At 45.5% G+C, this 21,951-nt stretch overlaps 1 protein-coding gene across 3 annotated transcripts in view; it reads left to right on the top strand.

Moving 5' to 3' along the window:
- Positions 1-21,951, top strand: part of BTBD11 (BTB domain containing 11) — a 178,290-nt gene that overhangs the window by 103,406 nt on the left and 52,933 nt on the right. For 2 of the 3 annotated variants that reach the window (XM_042050407.1, XM_042050408.1), the window contains exons 3-4: positions 6,775-6,979; positions 17,578-17,730. In XM_042050407.1, the coding sequence (XP_041906341.1) occupies positions 6,775-6,979; positions 17,578-17,730 (358 nt within the window). The remainder of the gene's footprint in view (positions 1-6,774; positions 6,980-17,577; positions 17,731-21,951) is intronic. The other variant, XM_042050409.1, reaches the window with a different exon arrangement.

The following is a 21,951-nucleotide window of genomic DNA, read 5'->3' on the forward strand; positions in this document are numbered from 1 at the left end:
AGTAGTGTTCTGCAGAGGGAAGGCTCTGCATTTGGTTGGCACATGATTAGCTCATCTGAGTCAAAGCTTGTTTTGTTTGAAGTGGCTTAAGGGGAATCAGACACAAACATCACGCTTGCCACGGTGGATTGGAGATTCTAAACGTGTAAGTGTTGTTATAATAGGTATGTGAACTTGAGAGGGTTTAATTATTATTGTGGCTTTTTTATGGGATATATTCAATCCCTAATTTATCAGTCTTCAAAGGCTTTGCAAACACTAAATTGCATGCAAACACTTACTCTGTAATATAAATAGAAGCTTCTTGTGATGGTGGGGTAAGTGAAGATAAAAAGATTGAATGATCTGTGGGAGGCCAGAGGGAAGCCACTGCCAGGAAATGGGCTGCTTGCATCCTGGTCCTGTCTTCTCAATTCTGAATCTGGGACCAGAGTTCCTTCTTTTGCTCTTGTGTAGAAGAGACAAATGGCTTTTAGGAGAAGAAGAGGTTGCCTGTGGTAGACAGGGGCACAGCATGGGACAGCAGAAATGGCAGAGCTAGGGAGGTTTCTGCAGGGTGAGCTCACCGATGAATTTGTTGCACATTGGATGCCCCACTGACTGTGGCTTATGGCACCCCAAGCGTACCCACAGCCTGAGGCAGCTGGAATAAAATCTAGAATATACTGTGTGCCAAGAACAACTTAACTTTTATGTTTGAAGATACTTTGTGCTCACTGCACGCACATAGTGAAATACATTCTGCACACTTGCTAGTGTGCAGCCACCCTATCTCTGTGCACACTCCTTTCCTGGTATAGATGAGTAGTGTTGAGTTAACAGTAGAAAACCTCACAATAAATCATTTGAGGACAGGTTTTGCTTGAGCAATTTTGGCTCAGCTGACTTTTGAAAGATGGAGGTTGATGTACCACCAGAGGCAGAGGAACGTGGTGGAACAGTGCAGCTGGAATCGAGAGTGTAGGGAAGGCTCGGGTGGCTGAGGCTGACCTGGTACTGGAGACACAGCTCAACTGCTCGTATTCACCCACAGTGATGTGCTGGCAGGTGTGTACTGCTGTAAATTTGCACCAATGTGTCACTTTGGTGCAGAAACCAGAGGCAACAGGAAGTAGAAAGGAAAAGAGACTTAGCTACGCTTTAGGAAGGATGCAGAATGGCTGTGGCTACCAGCTAGCAGTCAGATTAAATAGACCGTGGTTTATTGTCAGGGTTATAATTTCATGTTTTCAATACAGTCTCCCCAGAGCTGGTTGTGAGCAAAACCACAGATCCAAGACTTTTATACAGAAGTGTGAAATGAATCTAGGTCAAGAAAATGAGTTTTGCACCTGGCTCACATGCTTGTAAGGGGGGAATCTACTGACCATGACATGAAGTTGGCATCTAGAATGCAGCTCCCTGATGCACACTCCTTCTTTTCATGGTCTGGACAGGACACAGGAGGTTGTTAAGGGCTCTGACAGACAGACACAACTCCTGTATATGGCTCTGGCCTGCTCTTTGCAGGAGGAAGTATTCACCCAGGTAGCACAGCAAAGCAGTAACCCTGCTGCTATCAACATGCCCCAGTGCAGGGCATGATTCCCAAGTGCAGACTACACACATAGGAGTTAAGGACAGCTGAAAGGATGACCAGACCAGCATTATCAAACTGATGGGTGCTGCCTGCACAATGCTGTCATGCTAGAAACATGGTCTCCTGCTTCTTCACACAGTGCCCCAGTAGGGCACCAGATGGGAAGACAGCTGCGGTGGAAACAGATGCTCCTCTCTCTCCCCTGGGTTTTGAAGGAAAGACACAGGTCAAAGAACTGTGTGGCTCATTTTCAGTGTGCAAAGACATCATTGCTGAGTTGTTCTGGTAGTTTTGGAACATGCTTTTGGGACAAGAAAAACATGAGGTAGGTGTCATAAGGAGTGGCTGTGTGAGGATCTGTCCATGTCATTCACCTCAGGCTTGTGGCTCTGCAGGCATACATGCAGCTGAATGGTTTTGGCTCTGGCAGTTTATCAGTCTGAAAGTAGTTAGCCTGCTCCTAGGCAGGCAGGATAGCATCATCAGGTCCATCATGACAGATCAAAAAATCCCACAGGAAGCTTCTCAGACATGGGCATTGGGTATTTGTCATTTTCTTTCTCTTCCTTCTTTTTTGCCTTCCTCTGTTCCCCCCCCCCCACTGCAAAATTGGAAACAGATGTGTTATTCTTTAAACATTGGCTCTAACATGGTAAAAGCAGTGATAATAGCTTTTACTGAAGCCAAACACAGTTTTAAAGAAAAAGGCTTCGCTGGTCACTGCAGAGAGGGCTCAGGCTGAAGCTGCCCACTTGCATGCTGTGTGTTGTATTGCACCCCCATGCAGATGGGAGCAGCTTTACTTTCCCTGTCACATCATATTTTTGGCTTGAAGTCAGTGAAGCTGTTCCTTAAATATTCAGTATTGCCTTAAAGCAGGCCCGTGTCACAGCAGGCGCATTACATAATATTTTCAGTCTTTAAATCAAACGTATGTGGACCTTGCGTTCAGCGACCATGCTGCACTGACAGCAGCAGCAGTGGGTGAGCCCTGCTTTAGTCATGGGAAGGATGAAATGCTGGCAGCTGCAGTGGTAGCTCTGCACACACTGCGGTGCAGAGGTGGTTTCATGGTTTTTGGTAGCTGGTGTGCAAAGCACGGCCTTTCTCCTCTGGGCTGACAAGCTCTGGTGTGGAGCTGCATTCCTGGAGCCCTTCCCCATCCGGAATCAGGGCTGCAAGGCCGTCCCAGCCTGGAGCTTGCCTCTGCCTTTGCTGCCCTCTGGGAGCCTGTCCTCTAGTTCTGGCTTTCCAGCTTTGGCAACAAAAGTGTCCTGAAATGTCCCCCCGCTTTGCTGTTCTTTTTCTTTTTCCTTGTGTTTACCCTGCACAATGTGGTGTTTTCATCTCCCTGGCTGTGCCTGCAAAGCAGTTTGTGCGTTGGCTCACTTGGCTTGTGTTGCATAGATTATGGAAGTTTTCATTGAGCTTAATTTTAAAACAAAATAAAATTGGCAAGCTCTCTTGTCAGGCAGATCAGCTCCCCAGTCTGTTCTGCAGGTGGTGGTACAGGGTGAGAATTTGATCAGAGGACGGCAAAGCAGGGATCCCTGCCAAACCCCTTGGGTCATGATGCCACAGCCCTCAGGAACCTCATTCATGGAGTTAGAAGGTCAACACAGCTGCTGGGAATTTTATTTTAGATGTATTCTTTTTGGAAATGATGCAATGAGGAATTTATCAGCTTTTCAGATGTGTTCAGCTGATACAGCCGAGACACATTTTTAGGGCCAAACAAGATGCAGAAAAGCCAGCAATGCTGTGAGCAGGTAACCTGCCCTTGCAGAGCCTTTCTGTGCTGAGCACAGCCCTGAAGAGCAGAGGTAGCTGACACTGATGAAGGGATAGCACAGACTTGTGAAGGGGGCTTATCGCTCTGTGCTTGGCCATAAATTCAAGGTTGCCCTGGTTGTTCAGATATAACACAGCTTTTACAGCTGGCAAGGAGAACATGTGTAGTTTGGGTTTCCCAGATGAGACTGGAGTTGGCTGATTGCTGGAGAGCAGGCCAGTGAGTGCCATCATTGGGCTGGTTTCATGTCTGTGGGCTTTGGGGTGCCTTGGAAGCAAAGACAGTCTCAGCTCTTGGTACATTCTTAGGAAGGAAATGGAGAAGCAAAAGTGTATTAGCAAGGAACAATAGAAGGAGCAAAATCTGGTAGGGGTTCAAGACAGCACACACACCTAGAACCAGATGCTGCACTGTGCTACATTGTACAGAGTTGGCCTAAGTGCTACCATGCAGTGCGTGCATGTGCCTGTCAGCTTCCCCGTGCCTTCTTGGCACTGATCCTGGAGCACAGATACGTGAAGGCACGGTCTCTGCCCTGGAGAATTGTTGCTGTAACTGGATGCGGCTGAAGGAGGCAAAGGGCACTAGGGCATGTATCGGATTGTTCGAGGTTACGCTGTGGAACAAAACAGAGCAGTGATTCCTGTCCTGCCTCCACAACTCTGCCTGTCGGGTACCAATATAGTGGGGCTTTTTACGCTTCCTTACTGTTCTCTGTGAAGCTCAGTGTTTTACAGGTATTGATTTTTTAAGCTTTGAGTTGACCCAAAGAAATAAGTCAACTTATTGATAAAGAAACATTACAATAATTGTTAGTATAAAAATTATTTCAAATGTGACCAGAGATAGCATAGCAAAGGCAAAAGAAAGATCTAAGCAAATCAGTTCTTGGTATAATGTAATTAAATGAGGCTTAAACATAAAAAACATTGATTCAGCTTTACTGAATTGGTATGAATTGTTTTGGGTTTTTTAGGAAGCAGTGGAGGAAATACAGCATAAAAGGATGAACTCCTGGTCATACTGATAGGGATCGGAGCTTTGCCTTTCAGCAAGGCTTGTGTTCCTCCGGCCTTGCATCAGCAGTGATGCTTGGCTGCCTGTCCTGCCCACGTCATTCTTGCTGCTACTTTCCTTTCTTATTCACCGTGCAGCTTCCTCTGGTCCTGGGTGTGTCACTGAGGTCACATCACCCCAGTGCTCAGGGATGAGTGGGATGAAGTAATGCTGCTGCCAGATCTGGGCCTAAATTGCATCTTAATTTTTATTCATCATTCATTACAGAAGTCAGAGGCATTCTCTAGTGCCTGCTGTCTCAATCCACTGAAATAAGACTGGCTGTGTGCTTAACTTTACCCACATGCTTCAGTGCTGTAATAGCTTGGGTCTGAAAAGGCTGAATTTAGTGTGTGTCTCCCTTTTCTCTGCCTTTACTATTACTGTTAAATCTGGATGTTGCAGCCAGCACTTCCATGCTTTTTTTTTTTTTTTTTCCTTCTGGAGAAAAAGAGATGAATTTACTATCAACGAGGCTCCTGGCAGTTAAATTGGCCTGTGCTAGACTTGGCAGTGTACATCTGCTGTGACTAGAGTGGGCTGAGTGAAGGAGGTCCCAAACTTTCCTGCAGATAGCCTCGTGCAGGACTGGGGAGTCATCTCAGAGGCACATCTGTTTCTTCTGCAGACCTGATCCGGCATACTTTCCACATGCATAGTTTCTCTTGGAAATTATGAACATGCAAAGCTGCAAGATTGGTCCTATCATGGCAATTTCCTGGCAGAGGGAAAAGACAGAAGCTATTTTTAAATTAAGGCTTTGAATCAGAAGAATATTGCAGAGTGAAGCAAAAAATTGTGTCAAAACCCTGAAATCATGGACTCTGCAGTTTCCTTATGCCAGCGGTTTTCTTCTCTTCATGGTTTTAAGGCTACGTTTTTGGAAGACTGGGCTGAGATTTTTAAGCGAGACATTTCTATTCTCCCTGGTACACATTATCACTGCAGCAGCAGCATTTTCTGTGTGAGTCAGGCTGGAGAGAGGTGATGTGCTGTGTTCAGAGGGGTGGGACTTTGCAAAAACCTGTAGTTCAGCCATGCGCACGGTCAGAGTGGTTCTCCTTGAAGTTTGCCCAGGAGTTCATTATTTATCCTCCCCCGGCTGGTTTTATGCTCCTACCTTGGTGTACATTTTAAACTTCTCTTTCCAAGTTTCAGTGCTCAGTGGTCACTTGGGAAAAGCAAGTAAGACAAAGTGCGTGACTTCTTCTTAATACTGGAAAATTATGTCCTCTTTTTCTCATCACTTGCTTTTGTATAGCTTAAGAATGACCCAAAGGGCTCTTGCTCAGATTTTCATTTAAAACAAACCAACTTATTTGATTCGAGATCATTATTTCCCCCCAAAGCACTCTCAGAATGATTTGAACATGTGAAAAAAGGCAGTCTATAACCACAATTGTTTCCCTGCCTTTGATAGAGTGGTCACTAGTCAAGAAACATAAAATTCACTGCCTCAGAGAGAGATGCTTTAGTTAATTAGTTACAATCAGTGTTGTGCTAAGAGACTGCACTGCTGCTTGCCCATATATTTGCCTGCTAATTTCACTTGCTGGCTTTGCTGATCCCAGTCCGCATGTTGTGGCTGGATTCTCGTATCTGCCTTGTGAGGGAGCGCCCCAAACTGTGTTGGTGCAGGAGGGACAATGAGCATCTTCCTCTTTGGCCATTTTCTGTGCTCTGGAAACCTGGGGGGCTGGGCAAGCCTACTTCATAGGTTTTGTTTTTCTGCTAACGGGAAGTTTTCCAGGCCTAGCTTGGACTTAAAAACTAATTTTGGTTGCACATTTTTTTATATTGTCTTTTAAGAATATTTTTCCCCTTTTTTCTTCACCCACATGCTCATTCGCATCCTCCTGCAGTACTTTGTGCATCTGACTGCCTTCTTCCTCATTCCAAGGAGCTGGATTTCACTGCCCCTCTCTGACCAGTGGCATGCAGCTTTTGGTGCCACTCTGCATGGTCATTTTTTGGGGCCGTGTGGTTTTGGCATCCTCCAAAGGCTGCTAAGTAGGTAACTGTGATCCTGGCTCAGTGTGCCAGCTCTCGTGGTGGTGCTGAGATGGGCCAGCCTGGTGCTGCCCACCACACCATCTTTGCAGAAACACATCTCCTGCAGGCCTTTGTGGGCTTGTCTGCAGCCTGGCTATGTCACACCACACCAGGTAAACCACCAGGAAAAGTTCAGCCTGGTGATAAGTAGCACCCAGGATCCTCTCCTACCCTCTACTGTTTGCATGTGTGAAGTCAAATGGAAGGGAAGACCAACCAACGTGCCTTTCAGTTTGCAAACTCAGGGGAGGTGGCTGAAAAGCCTGGCACTCACCTGGCTCTTGCTTTTTTGCAGGTGACCTTGTGTCTCGAGCGATGCATCACCTGCAGCCCCTCAATGCCAAGCAGCACGGGAATGGGACACCAATGCACCAGAAGCAGGGATCGTTCTACTGGGAGCCAGAGGCTCTCTACACCCTCTGCTACTTCATGCACTGTCCACAGATGGAGTGGGAAAACCCCAACGTGGAGCCGTCGAAAGTCACGCTGCAGACTGAGAGGTAAGAGCCTCTGCACGGTGCTTAGTGTCGTGGTGAGGATGTTTTGTTAATAAATCAGCCCGGCTGGCTAATTGCTAATTACAGCCTGCGTGCGAGAGGCTGCGGAGCAGTCTGGTTCGCTTTAGGATCACATCCTTGAAATCCGCTTCTCTCCCCGAACTGCTGCGTGGCTGAACCAATATATATCAAAAGTGACACCCAGTGGCTACAGACAGCAAATTGGTTCCAGATGTGCACTTGGGAGAGATTTCCTTTTCCTTTCGTTGTTGCTCAGCTATTTCATGTTTTGGAAAAGAAAATGAGAACTTCTATTTCTGGCCTAGCAGGTTTGGGTTTAAATGTGTTTTTTTTTCCCCTATGTGTTAATAGGGCTCAACAGCTGTGATTGGGGAAGTGGAAAATGAACAGAGTAGTGTGTAGAAAGGAGAAGTCATTAAAGATGCTGGGCTCCAGCTGCACTGAGTAACGGGGCACAGGAGCGACCTCCGGGCTGCCCTGGCCAGGGATGTGGCAAGTGCCAACTGTGCTGCTCTTGTCCCTGCTCCAGGGATGGGCAGGGGGGGCACACCTGTGGCCCTGTCCTGACTCAGGGTCTGATGTAAGGTGAGAAGGAGATGCCCCTGAAGCTGGCAGGCAGGGTGCCCAGCGCAGGGGACAGACTGCTGACCAAGAAAAGAAATTCATCTCCTGTCAAAAGCCCAGCAAACCCTCTAGTAAAACATGTCTGCAGCTGTGTGCTGGGGCACACTCTGCTGTTTCCCTGCCACACCCTGCCAGCCCTAAAGCAGGCATCCCCAGAGCAGAGATGAGAGGAGCGGCTGGTGCTTAGAAAGAGGTGGATATGAATTTTTAGGATGGGTATTGTGGTGATGCAAATGCAAGCTGGTTTGTCAGGCTGGGCTCCACATTTACATCCCAGAGTATGTATTGCAGTGTATGTGTGAGCCAAGCTCTGATCTGCACATGGGGCCTGGCTATTGTTTCACTATGAGGTCTGCATCTCAAAAGCAGCATTTGAGGGTCTCATTGTGTGCGTAGTTGTAAATGGTATATAATATGATATCTTAATTGAAATACTTCTGTATTAGTTGCAGAAGAGCATATAAGACGAAATTCTGGCATAATGAATGTTATAATGATGTTACTGGGAATTTTGCCATTTGCCTTTGGATGGCATTTTGTTTCTTTTCAAGTTTGGGTCGCTCTGTGAGCATGTTTGTCACTTTTTGTTCTGTTATTTCCAAAGTATGAAAAAAACCAGAAGGGAAATGACAAGAATCCAGAATTTTCTTTTTTTTTCTAAATTATTTTTAATTTCATGATTTGTCATCCAGTCTTCCTATTGCGGAAGGCCTAATTCATGTCCAAGAGTGGTTAGGATGCACAAAAAAATTTTTAAAAAATTAGAAAATACTCTCACCTGTAGTTCCTATCTGTGGAAATAATGCCACTGGAACCAGAGGAAATATAGGGGTGAATAAAGCTGAGCCTCTGGTTTTGTAAGATTTCTTCAGACTTCCCTGTGCAGAAGTGAAAAGGGCAGGGCTATTTGAAAAATCACTTTCAGCATTTGCTTTAATAGGTTTACCCTTCTCTGAGGTCGCCTTAATACACGTCCTCTTCGTTATAGCACTTGAAATACTGATTATTTAAAATGATTGTTCCTCGCTTGATTTTGAGTACTCCATCTGGCAGGACGCCTTCCCTTGGCAGGGCAGTGAACGACTGCGGCGTGCGGTGAGGGCCGGAGCAAGTACTCAGTGTTATTGCCAAGAGCCTGTGGTCACTTCTGGAAGGAGCAGACACATCTCCTGCTGCCTAATCAAACATGCATTAGTACTTAGTGCTGGAGTGGGAGCGGTGCAGGGCTGAGTATGAGCCCGGATATTTCCATGGAGCTGAGCTCTGGAGTTTCACCAGCTGGATGTAACCATCCTGTGCTGCTCAGAAAGGAGAACAGTGAGGCTGACTTCTCTGTAGTGCCCTGAGGAGCCTTACTACCCATTTCCCATATTTTGGTTTTTTACATGCAGTCATGCTTTGTGGTCCATGACTTATCTCTGGTGCTTTCAGTTTCCATGGTGGGGGTTTGAGCGTTGCAGGGAGAGGGGTTTGTTAAACATGACACATTTATATGGAAAATATTTGCAAGATTTGTGGTGTATCTTTGTGCTGTATTTGCTCTCCAGCTGCGGCAATTGCTTCTATTTTGTAAGAAGCCCCGAAGGAAGCAAGAGGGTCCAGGCATCTTTCCCCATCCTTGGTCTCTCTGTGTCCCTGCTGGTGCAGAGAAGCCAGGATGCTGTGGATCTGGCTGTAGGCAGTATTTTCACGAAGTAGGACTTGTCCTTGGCTCTTTGTGAAGCCAACCTGGCTACTGTCTTGGCCCCCTCCTCCCTGACAGTGCAAGCCCAGGGTAGAGAGGGTTGTGGGATGCAAAGAATTCTCCCAGCACTTGCAGGGCTTGGTGGCACGATGAGACCATCCCATTCTTCCCACTCATCTCCAGCCCACTTGGATTTTGGTCTGAACCAGGCTGAGCTGCAAAGGCTGTACATGTCCTCCTGCAGAGGCTGGATATGGGAGGGGAATCCAGTACGGTGGCATTGCTGTCTGGCTTAGCACTTTCCAGCTCAGAAAGCAGTACCTCCCTCAGAGTCTTGGGGGACAAATGAAAAGGGATTTTTACCTTTGAATCAATCCGGCACTTCCTTTCTAGGGAGCGTTTCTCTCTGTTTGCTCTTCATGGAGGTAAAGAAATGAGAATGCAGTGTTTTTAATAGTGTTTATCTTTACAGAAAATAAAAGGGAAAAAATGATTATATAGTGAAACTCTTGTTGCAGGGGGGGCTGCTTTCATGGGAGTGGGAGGAATGGAGAGTGGCCAGAATTGCTTAGAAAACCTGAAAAATGTTCCCTACTTCCTAAATGCCAACAAACCTAACCATGAGATGGATGTGTGATCCCCTCCCACCCCAAACTCATGCTCCTTCAATCTGGCCACTTTGGCAGAGGCTCTCTGAGTTTTTGGCACCAACACAAGCCAGTTCTGCTGACCCCGGATACCATGTAGATGGCTATTTTGGCAGGCATGGAGGTACAGGGAGAGGGTGGAGCTCCTCGTGGGGTCCCCTTTCCCTTTTGTACCCAGCTGGGATGTGCTGGAGCCATTTATCTTGTGCTGGGTGTTGTCTACAAAAGCAGTGCTCCTCTAGTGCTTCCACCTGCAGGAGGCTGTGGATTATTTCAGTTTGTGATTCTTTTGCTTTCCTGGAAATTAAAAAAAAAAAAGAGAAAGAACTGTAGATGATGGTACTGTTGTCAAGATTCAAGATTTCTTTCTTGCTTGCTCCTTCTAGCTTAATAAAAAGATCTGTCCTGTGGTTATGTTTGGCTTGTCAGCCCCTATAATGCTTCCAAAATTATTGCAAGTAATTTCTTAAGCACCGGAAAGTGCAGAATCTGTAGTTGCAGATTTGTGTGATGTTTTTTTTCCTTAAGTGGTTCCTTACCCACTTTTATCCACAGCTGTATTGACAAAGTCCTCATTACTTCCTGACTTACCATGTTCCCCATTAACAACTCGTTGAGAAGCTGTGGCTCAGCAGCTCAGCCCACCCAGAACCACCCATTAATTCTGCTCACAGGCAGCAAAGTCCCTTCTCCCTCTGCTGCTCCACCTTGGAGGAGCTTTAGCTCCTTTTACCACCTGGCAGCTGTTAGCTTTTCTTCTCCAGTCTTTGAGCTGATGGATATGTGTCTGCTTTTAGCCTTCTTTTCACTTTTCCTTAACTATTATTCCCTGTATGTGGAGCAATCCCTTAGGAAATTCCTGTGGGATGTTATTGCTTGCTTTTCATCTTTCTGCCTGCCTTGCATGCTCACATGGACACACACACAAAAAGATACATGTTCCCTGCACGTGCATACACGTGCTAATTGTAGACTGTGGTCATTCATGATTAATGGAAAGAGTTTGAGTTATCATCTCAATTTTGTTTCATGCTTCAGATAGTTATTAGTATAGCTGGCTAATTAAAGGGATGCAGTCCCTCTAATGAGAGGAGTGTTCCACTGCTATAAAATAATGTGAACTCTTTCAGAGTATTTTCCTAACTGCTACAGCCATGTGTGTAGTACAGATGATACCTACAGAACAGTTTCAGTAAGAAGATAACTAGAGAAAAGTGTCCCTGATTTAAATTATTATGTGGTACAAACTCCATGGGTAGGGCAGTCTCCAGCAAAGACCAGAAGAGAGTGGAGAGAATGGTGAGGAATGCTAATGAAAAACAGGTAAAGCACTGGGAATACAGAAGTCCTGCAGTGAAACCTGAGTGAACCTGTATATGCAGAAGGGATTACACATGCTTGATGTGCCAATATGCCATAGGCCCATGTAACCCTACCTATTTTTGTCCACTGTTTGTTTGGAAACTTCACATAGTAAAGCTATGGCCTTGCTGAAGTCAAAGTTGAAACCAGGGTTGATTTGACTTGGAACCATGAAAAGAAATCCCAGTGCATCCTTACCTAAATCCTCTAGATTTGCATCCTAAATATCAAACTTCCCACTTTCTAGAAATCCCTTCAGCAATGTTGCTGGAGCTGCCTGCAGTGTGTGAGATGGCACATTACATGAAATAGTTCGGGCATTATTTGTAGCTCGGCTGTTACACAGCATATCCTTGCTGCACTGAGTCTGTAGTTTACATCTAATTTACCAGCTGGACTTCTGCTGTCCATGGGATGGCTGTAGCATTTTTTAGATAGAGAAAACTGCGTGCAGCCCTGTGAGAACAGCATGGTATCCAGGCCGTTCTGTGCTGCGCTCTGAATGCCGTGTGTCCTCAGGGATTTGTGCCATTGCCAGTCGTGTCAAATCTGATGTCAAAACTGCCAGTGAAATATTTCCCCGTTGTGGTTGCTGACTGAGTCATCACTTTGACTCAGTTGTGTTTCAAGTCTTGGCCATTAATGTTTTTAATGTGGGAAAGGCAGCAGGGACAACTCATTCCAGCCCTGGATGTGGGTTCAAAAACTATGATTTGCAGATACCCATTTGTGGACTCTGGAGCACCAATGTCTTGGTGCACAAAAGCCTAAGGGTAAATCCTCCATCTGCCTAGGCAGGTCTCATGAGGTTTATGTGAGAGCAAGGAGGTTTGATCCTTCAGCCTGAACAAAATGCAGAGCTGGCTACTTGGGTCACTCTTAGCTGGGCTTCTGGGGTGGCAGAGCAGCTGCCTAGCATAGAGTGGCTGCATGAACTCACATGGAGCATTGGTCAGCACTGCTGAGTTTCTGGGAAGGATTGGGACTGGCAGCTTTTTGAAGGCATCGAGAAGTATTTGCTCCCGCTGGAGACAAGTAGCTTATGGTGTAAATATAAATGAGTTTTGCAGCCCAGAAACCCATCTGAAATGTGTGCTCTACATTGGAAATAACCATGCTTTTCTATCTTTCAATAATGCTGAAAATGGACTAGCATTGCATATATGTTTTCACTGTGTATTCCAAGTGAAAACTTGTCAGAACTTAGGACGCTTTTCAATTCATATATTGGGATTTACTTTAAAAACCACCCATGAAAACATAAACAAACCAAACAAATATAAAGAGCTTTCTACAATGTTAAAGTTGCTGACTCATATCTGCCAAGAAAAAGCATCTCCCTACCTTTATCTAGACAGGCTTTTTCTCATAAAAGTACAGCCTTATGCATCTGAGGAGCACCTTTAACTCTTGGTAGCTTTTGCAAATTTAAACAGCAGCAACCTCTGTGTACCCATTTGCCTGTCATTGCCACAAAGGTTGGCAGTCAGCACTCCTTGGCTGGAGTGAGAGAAGAAACTCCATACCTACCCCCCCACCCTCCCTAGCAGCCAAAGGATCCTGCAAACAGACATCATCCAAAGCAATTGTAGCAATTGAACCAAGTTAAAGCAAAGTCCGGTCTATTCAGCTGTGTCCACTTCACAGCTGGTGAAGCTGAGGGAGGGACAACAGGAGGTAGCTGGGGGAATTCATATCTGAATAGGATTAGGCCTCAGGAATTTCTCTCTTCCCATTGTGACTATCAAGCCACTCCTTTCCCTAAAGTTTGATTTAATATAATAGGCAGTGAATGAGTGCATGTGGTGGGGCAAGGGCTCCATAGGTGTCTGGAGAAGAGCAATGTGAAGTGCCCCTGGGAAATAAAGAGGCTCTTGTGCTGCACTTGAAATGATGTTTTTTTTCCTTGGAGCACTGTGATTGTATGGCAATCTCTAATGTGCACTGATGAGCTCTGGGACCTGGAGCATGCTGCAGGCTCTGCTGGGAAGAAGGGGCTGGTGGACCATCCAGGGTTTGTGAGTCTGTGTGAGGAGCATTCAAAGGTGATGAGTGTCCTTACTCTCTGCAGGGGAGAGGGGTCAGCTGGTGAAGGGAAGAACTGCTCCAGCTGCTGGAAATCAAGGAGGGAGTGGTTGTGTGTAGTGGCCCTGCTCTGGGCAGAAGGTGGACTGTGAAGCTGGTCAATGGCCAGCAGGGATTCTGCACCCTACAAAAACGGTAGGAACTGTGACAAACCAGGGCCAAGAATTATTTGGATCTGGAATTTGTCAGAGTGCTGCCCATAGTGCTTTGCATTGCAGCAGGTGGTGTCCAGCCAGGAGCTTCATCCATCTTCTCACAGACCCATGCAAAAATAATGAAGCATCCTATTGCATTTTATGGTGCACATTTCTCATGGTCTTCCACCTGACAATTTCTCCTGTTTATATACAGGTATACTGCTACCATAACAACAATAACAATAATAGTACTACTACTAATGCTAATAATAATGAAAAAGCTTGAGTTATTGCATATGCATGACAGAACTTTTAATATCTCTGTGTGCCAGCAAGTGAGGGAGGGGGAGTGGTGGGCAGCCCAGGAAGGCTGCGTGTGGCTCTGGAGGGAGTGCAGGCTTTAGGGAACCCCTCATGCAGTTACATTTACATTCACCCCCATAACATCTGCTTTTCTGATGAGTCATTTTGTAATTCAGAGCGCCCTGGAGACATCAGCCCCACAAAACCAATATAAGGTTGAGGTCTGATGGGGTAGGGAGGGGTCGTTTGCCCACTCTAGGGGGAGGGTGCTGGCAGGGAGCTGCAGTGTATGAAGGCAGCGGGGAGAAGGACCTCTGATAGCCAGGACAGGAGAGGATAGTGAGGATTTGTCCCCTGTGGGGCAGTGTCAGCAGGGTGTAACCTGCAGATGTCTTCAAGGCATAGGAGCTTATGGGCCCATGAGCTGTCCAAAAATAGATGTGAGAGGAGTGCTGGGTGGCAGGAGGGAACAGGGAAGGATGCTGCCTGGGAGGAGGAACCAGAGATGTGAGGGTTGGTGGGGCACTCATAATTGCCTTCTCTGATGAAGTAGGAGAAGGCATATTACAAGAGGAGCTGGCTACCCCCTTGCCAAGGACAGGGGGACAGGGCCCAGAAGGGTCCAACCCTTTGGGATCTGCTTTGTGTTGTCCTCCCCCAGCCCTCCCCCACCTCCCAGCTCTTGTGTGTGGGATGGGAATTGCTCTGTGCAGAGACTTCTCCCTGCATCTGGATCTGGCATGTTTTTCCATTTAGATGTCAGCTCAGGAAAATACAAGTCTGTGCCAAAAACCATCTTTTTTTTTTTTTTTTTTTAAATTACTTAAGTCCGTACTTAACTTTAAACTGCAGGGAATTAGAGGATGGATGGATGCATTTCAAGTTAAGCGCAGGTACAGAGAAGGGCTGGAGGAGGAGGTCAGAGCATGCACTCACCTGCAGCCCAGGTAAGGTGCTTGTGCAGCTGAGCTGCTCCTGATTTCCCATATCCTTCAGGCAGAATCAAGCCCAGCATGTTCCCACCATGGTTAGATTCATTTAATTAAGGCATGTGCTTCCAAAGCATGTAACTAGGTGACTTGTCTGCTCTGGAACACAAAATTACTGAATTCTCCTGGTTGGTAGCTGCCTTTATACCAGAGATAAATCAGTGTATGTGCCAGTGATGTGATGCATTTGTCTAACCCATTTTCACACAGTGCCATTTGAGAAGTGAAATATTTCTTGCTGATGTCACATTGTCTTGTGGATTATCACACCCTTATAACTCTGTGTTCCTCTTTCCTCTTTGGCACACAAGCAGTATTTAAAAGAAAAAAAAACAGCCCTTCACATGGTGCACAGACTCTTGAAGGGTATTTTTAACCTATTGCACTCAGCCATATTTGGTTCTCTTCTCAAAATACAAATTTCCTGACATGCTGAGATATGCAGTGATGATTTTTTTTTTTCCCCCTTGGAAAAAGGAATGTAATATATTGTGAGCAAACTCCATATCCTCATCTAGGGACTGAAATTGGACTTAATAGAAAATTTCCCCGCTTCTGCAGAACACTGATTCTCTTCCCTCTTGGGATTTATTGCACCAAATAGCCGTGTTCATTTCTATTTCTTTGTTGAAATTTGCAAGACTGGGAAAGGGAAAAAAAAAGCAATTTTATAGTGCAATTATCTGAGTTCCTGTAAATATTTTTGTTTGCTTTTCTCCTTACTGTGGTGAGGCAGATTTTATGCTGGATGAGTTTCTGACCTGCACAAGAGGAGGAAAAGTGTGAACCCCTGAGCCCCCTGTTCAGCCACAGCTCTCTGCTTTTCTGTTTGCCCAGCAGATGTTACAGGAAGGTCCTGTACAAGCCTGTTTTCATTTCTCTGATCCGAACTGTGTTCACTCATGCAAAACATAACCTCAAATTGAGTTTTCCTTTAATTGTATTCCTAGAACCAAGTTACGTCTGTAACTACATGCAGTTTTACACTTCCAGTGTGATTTGCAGCTCCCTTTCTGCTGTTTGCTCAGCAAGTGATGAAAAAACTCCCACTGATCACTTGTTCCCAGCTACTTAGTGCTTCAAAACAGGATTCCTTCTGCTCTGAGGATGACCTGGGGAGCAGTCACCTTCCAGGAGCAGATACACCTCTCCTTCCCCCCTTTCCTTCCTCTGACTCCCACCACCCTCATGACAAATGAGCGGGGTTAGGAAATTGTTTCACGGGAGCTGTGGGAGATGATGTTCTGTCCTTATCTGCCTCCTTATGTGGTTGTGGCAGGTCTGGGGAGAGCAAAAGCCCTGGAAACAAATGCAGCCTGGTCTTGAGGTGACGGTGATGTGTTTGAATAGAAAAATGATGGAAGTGGCAACTCAGCCAAAGATGTCATATTTCAAAAAGAGGTTGTTCATTTCAGTGCCTGTGAGATTTGGGAACACAGTCCTAGTGTCCTAGGGAGAGTTTGTGGCCTCAGGGCTTCTCTGTCCTTTGGTGCTTCTGAAGTATCTCATCCCTCCTCAAGAATATTAATATCAGAGCTATGTAAAGCCAAGTCCTGAAAAAGGGAAATAAATGCATAAAGAGCTATAAATAGGAAAAGGATATTCCAGAATCAACATCTTCTTAAATAATTTTTCTCAGGGTAAATCCTTTTGAGGTAAAGTTGTATATTTAAAATGTAAAATATTTGCCTACTCTGCACCTAACACAGACTTTTTTTCCTTCCTCCATGAAAAGGGACCACAGAAGGAAAGGCAAGCAAGAAACTTGCTGTGACCTTCAAGGTGTTCAGCTGCAGTTATTTTATTAGTTTTGTCTCCAAAAGAGGACTTGAAGCTATGGTTTTTACTTATGGTTTGGCATCTTCCTCTTCGTTCCCAAGTAGTTCTTAGCACAGATGGAGTGAACTATGTGCATGCCTCATCTACAGCTTGGGCAGCTCTTGCTGGGACACGGGGCTGTCCAGGTATTGTGGAGTGAAGGACCATGTCTGTGATAGTGCCCGGACTCTGTGGGGGTGTGGCCCAGAATCCCAGCATTCACTTTTGGGGGCAGTTTTGTATGTTTTTGCTCACTTGGCAGAACAGCTGGCACCCGAAGGTATAGAAGTTTGATACTGCTAAAAGTGAGACCGAGCAGTCTGATTTCTGACCTCACTCACAGATAACCTTCACATTGGCTGCAAAGTCCCCCCACTTCCAGGGCTAAGTTCAAGGTGCCCATTGCATCGGCAGGAGATGCTGGAGACTTCCTGGGGCATTGCCTTCCCTCTCCATCCTTGCATCTCAGTGCTGGGGCATCCCCTCTCTCTGCCCACAGCCGTTCTCCTGTCCCTATTGCAAAGAGACAGGGGAGTGAACCCAGGCCAGCGTGTCAGCCAGAGCGGGACATGGTCCTGTGCCAGCCTCCTGCCCTCTTTTTGGGATTACACTATGTGAAGGATGGGAGGAGGGCTTGCCAGTCGGGTGCACTGACCTCGCAGGAGACCCCATAAATGAGCATGGCTCATAAATCTCACTCTCCAGATAGTCCTGCCCTGGAGACAGGGTGAGACATCTTGATTCAGACCTATTTGAAAATTGCTGAGCTGGTTTGCTCTCCCATTCTTTCGTTATCCTTGCTCCCTTCTCTCTGTATATTTTTATTCTCACACACATAAGCACACACACGCACCCCCCTGCTCTCTGCTTCTCTCTACCTGTTCCTGTGATGCTAGTGTGCTGTGGCACTGATGTCTGTGTGCTCCCCCAGGCCGTTCATCGTGCTGCCTCCGCTGATGGAGTGGATTCGGGTGGCGGTGGCTCACGCGGGGCACCGGCGCAGTTTCTCGGTGGACAGCGATGACGTGCGGCAGGCGGCCCGGCTCCTGCTGCCGGGAGTTGACTGCGAGCCTCGGCAGTTAAAGTAAGTCCACGGAATGCAGATCGGCTGCTTTGTGCAAAACCTGTCTCCCTTTCCTGGTGAACAGCGGGCGGGCAGAGGGCTCTGTTGTTGCCTGGGGAGGCGCAGGGATGCTCCGGCTCGTCACTGCGTGTGTTGCAAAATCAGCTCCTGGTATTTGCTCACATCCGTGGATGAGCTGGTTGCATGGTAATGGGTGCCTGACTATCTCACAGCTGGATCGAGCCCATAATCTGCTCATCAGAGCTTACATGGTGGTGGGGTTTTTTTTTCCCCCCTCTTCCTGTTAGGTTCTGCTTGCTAATGAGGGGCTGAAACCTTCTGCTAATTATCTGATTCACATTGCTTTGCTATGAAATGCCAAAATGTAACTGGCAGGGCTGCAGATATTTTTCAGGGCTTTGTTTTCAGCATTAATGCTTAAAGGGTGCATTTAAACTTAGAGGTAAGACTACTTCTTACAGTAAAATTGTATTTTTCGTGCTAATGTCAGTTCAAATTACTTGTAAATGTCAGCCTAGATAATTTGACTTTTTCGTGTTTCAGATGTGACCTTTTAGTTTTCTAATGAAGTCTTAAAGTATTTATTGCCAGGATATGTTTTTATTGTCTGTTTTGCCTTATTATTATGTACTTGGATAAAAGTACATTCTAGGACTGTTCTGGAGTCAAGAATATGTTTGGTTTTGATGTTCATATGAAAAGGCATTCTGAATCTGCCAAAGCAGAAATGATTCACTGCTGTCGCTTCACAAATTTGTACTTAAACCCCAATTTTCAGCAGTCTGCCTCTTGATACAGCAGTAGATGCATCCTTTCCTGCAACACAGAAAGCAGAGGGCTGATTTATGTGATTAGCTGTGACAACCTGCATGGGAGCAGCTGCCTTCTGCTGAGTCTGGCCTTGACATGCTCTTTCACCAGAGAGTGTAATACTTTACTTCCAGATCTGCATAGGCTTTTTATAGTCACAGCTATTCAATATTTAATCGAAGGAATATATGGAATTTCAAAAGCCAAATCATGAGCGTTTCAGGTTTCAAACCTTGGCTGTAATTGCTTCCCTTTGCTGTGACCACCTTGGCCCTCGTTTCCAGAAGTGCTGCATTCTGTGTCCCCACTGAAATGTCAGGACTTAGAGATACAGGTACTACACACTGTCTGAAGACCTGGCACTTGGTTCTGAAAAGGCACAATTAATTTAATACCTCTCCAAGTATTTAGGTTGGATTGCAAATAAGACAGTAATGTTTCTATTCCATATCCTTTGTCTTAAAAATTAAGGTAAATACAGTTAAATACCTGTGGATTAAAAAGCCCCACAATATACCACCCAAAGTTGTATTTTGACTCTGCGTGTGTGTATATATACATATATATATAAAAAAAAAATCTCATCAACTGTTAGACAATTTTACAGGAGTTTCAGAATAATTTGAACTTGTGGAGAGTTGTATTATACTGCAGAAGAATTTATTAATTATGAGGAACAAATCAGCACTTAGTTTAAAGTTGCCATCAAGAATTCATTTCATAAGAATACAAATGATTGTTGTTGTCCTGCTTGTCTTAAAAGTGGGACTGAGCCTGGAGAGCACAGCCTGAGATTAATCAGATGAGAAAAAAACCATTCCTGAGACAAACACTGAATTTTAGAGAGACCGGCCTTTGCAGTGTGCCTGTATTTGACTGCAGGGGCTGGATTCATCCATTGATGTCCCAAAATGGCAATCTCTCTGCTGTGCTGGCAGATGAGTGTTCATGTACCTTGGGTTTTGTTTTGAGGTCTGTGCCTACTGCTGGCGTAGTGCAGCAGGTTCTTTGCGTAGCTGCATATAAGACCCTGGCTCCCTGTAATCCTGAGATCAAAGAGAAGACTGAGCTTTTCTGAAGAATAATGTGAGTCATCAGGATGCTAATTTGGAACTTTGCAGCCTGTAATTTTTTATTTGTATTCAGCAGACCCTCAGCACTCCTGATTTTCATAAGCCAAACATCACCCCTTCACTCCTCCCCATTAGGGAGGGTGTCTTTCCAACTCTTAACTCCTCAAGGAGCATCAATTCCATAAATTCTAACACTGGAGGAGGGAATACAACAACTTTGCAGGGGGTGGCTTTTCAAATAAGCTATGTGACGGACGGAAGCTGGAGGATTTTAAGTGCAGTTAGCTTGATAAATATTGTGACTTCTATAGGAAGGGTTTCTTAAGTAGAACCTTGAAAAAGGTTCAATTTCTAGGCTTTTCATAGCCGTCTTCTTTAGTCCCTAAAACAAAGAGACCTGAACCCAAAAGTTCCCATGGGTCTCGGGTGATACTGCATCATTCCACAGTGTTGATTCACAACCTGTCATTGCAAATGCATAAAGCAAAATCAGCTTCCAGACTGGCAAAACATGCATATGGGGAAAGGGAGAGATTGGCAGGATCTCAAAGGCTGCGAAGTTCAGGATCAGTTCGGATAAAACTCAAATGTTCAGCTTCGTATCTGAACTACAGCATGGAGATCTCCCTTCAGATTCACTTCCCAGCACAATCACATACTCCAGCAGTGAGGTTCCCATTCTGTGGCTTTGTAAATCATCCCTGCTTTTTTCCTGCCTTTCATTCCTCTCTTTTGCCTTTTTTTCTGAGCCTTTTTAAAAAATCCATTGCCTTAATCTCTTGCAATGTTTTCCTTTCCTGAAAGAGGAGCTGCTCTTGCTCTGGGTAGAGGAGTGAGGGAAGCTGGAATCAGTCAGGAGCTGCCTGTCTCCTTCCTGATCTCTTTTCGTTTTACAGCAGCAGATCCGCTAGAAATTTTCTTGCCTTTTGCCAGCTTTGGGAGATGAGCAGGGATGTTAGTGTTCACCTTTCCCTAGGAGTGAAAGCTTTAGACAGACCAGTTGTTTCCACCTTTTGCAAGGACATAGGTTTCACAGATGGGTTGAGTGCTGGATGCACAACAGCTCACTGAGATGGCAACCCAAGTTGTGTCCAAGATATTGTCATAGTGGGACAGCACCCTTAAATACAGCCTCGCCTATACGCAGGCCCTTTGGGCCTCCTGAGGCAGCTGGATGTAGTCAGTTGAGAACTGTGTGCAAGGTGGCTGTGTGCTGGCATGAATCATGAACAGGGTGCTCTGCTCCCTATTCTAGACCTTAATGAAGGCATCAGGGATGAAGGTAATACGTTGTCAAAAAGGGGCATGGTGGTAAAAACTATGACCTGCCTTTCTGTTGTAGTAAGAAGCCTGCACAGACACTGTCTGGCTGCAAACAGATGTTGGCTTCTCCTCATCATCACATCTGCAAGGGATACCTTTCCCCTTGCTCCAGCTAAACACAGGAAGTTCTTTGCACGCCTTTCCTTCCTCCATTCTGTGGGATATTTGTTTGTTTAAAACAAAGCCCAGTGTGCTAGGCATGTGGTGGGGAGGATCACTGGTGCATGACTGCATCTGGGGACTGGAGGCTGATGGCAGAGAGACAGAGAAAGAGAGGAGCATCCTGTGTTGCTCAGCACGAAGGCTGCTGTGCCTTTTATCACAGTCAGGGCTTCATTTCTGGTGGCAATATATTGTGACAATCCTGGAGGATGTAAAGATGGTGGAACACCTATGAGAGGTCTGCATCAGTGCCAACAGAGACCATCACCCAAGAACTTAAGTGAATACTTTGCCTCTAGTTTGGGGGAAGAAAATCCTGTTGGAAAAGGAAAAACAAGTAATAGCAACAACGTTATGAAAATGGAAAAACACTAATCAAAAGAAGAGAAGATTATGCAGCTTGATGTACTCAAATCAGGATGACCAGATAACCCCTATCCCAACAATGAGAAAAAGCTGCCTCACATAATCAGGGGGTCGGAGGGAAATATTTTTAACAAAGCCTGCAGCGATGCCATAACTCTAAGGATTAATAATAGTAATGCCCAACATTTGAAAAGGATGAAAAATGATCCAAGGAAAATTCCAGGCTGTTAGTGCAAGGCCTTTGAATGTTTTTTTCAAGCAAAGACTGATTAAAGACATGTTGTTGAGGGAAAAATGAGATAAAATGTGACACAGATTTTCTAAAGATAGATCTTGCCAGGCTAATCTAATAACTTTTTTGATAAGATAACTGATTTTCTACCCCAAGGAAATCCAGTACAATTTCATCTCTTTGGACTTGACTGAAGATTTGATACAGTCCATGCAGGGAGCTATTAAGACAAGAAGATGGGGGTTAGTAAGGAAA

This window comes from Corvus kubaryi, unplaced genomic scaffold, assembly GCF_017639235.1.
Source record: "Corvus kubaryi isolate FWS band 111438036 unplaced genomic scaffold, C.kubaryi_AGA036_p1.0 74, whole genome shotgun sequence".
NCBI classification, from domain to species: Eukaryota; Metazoa; Chordata; class Aves; order Passeriformes; family Corvidae; genus Corvus; species Corvus kubaryi.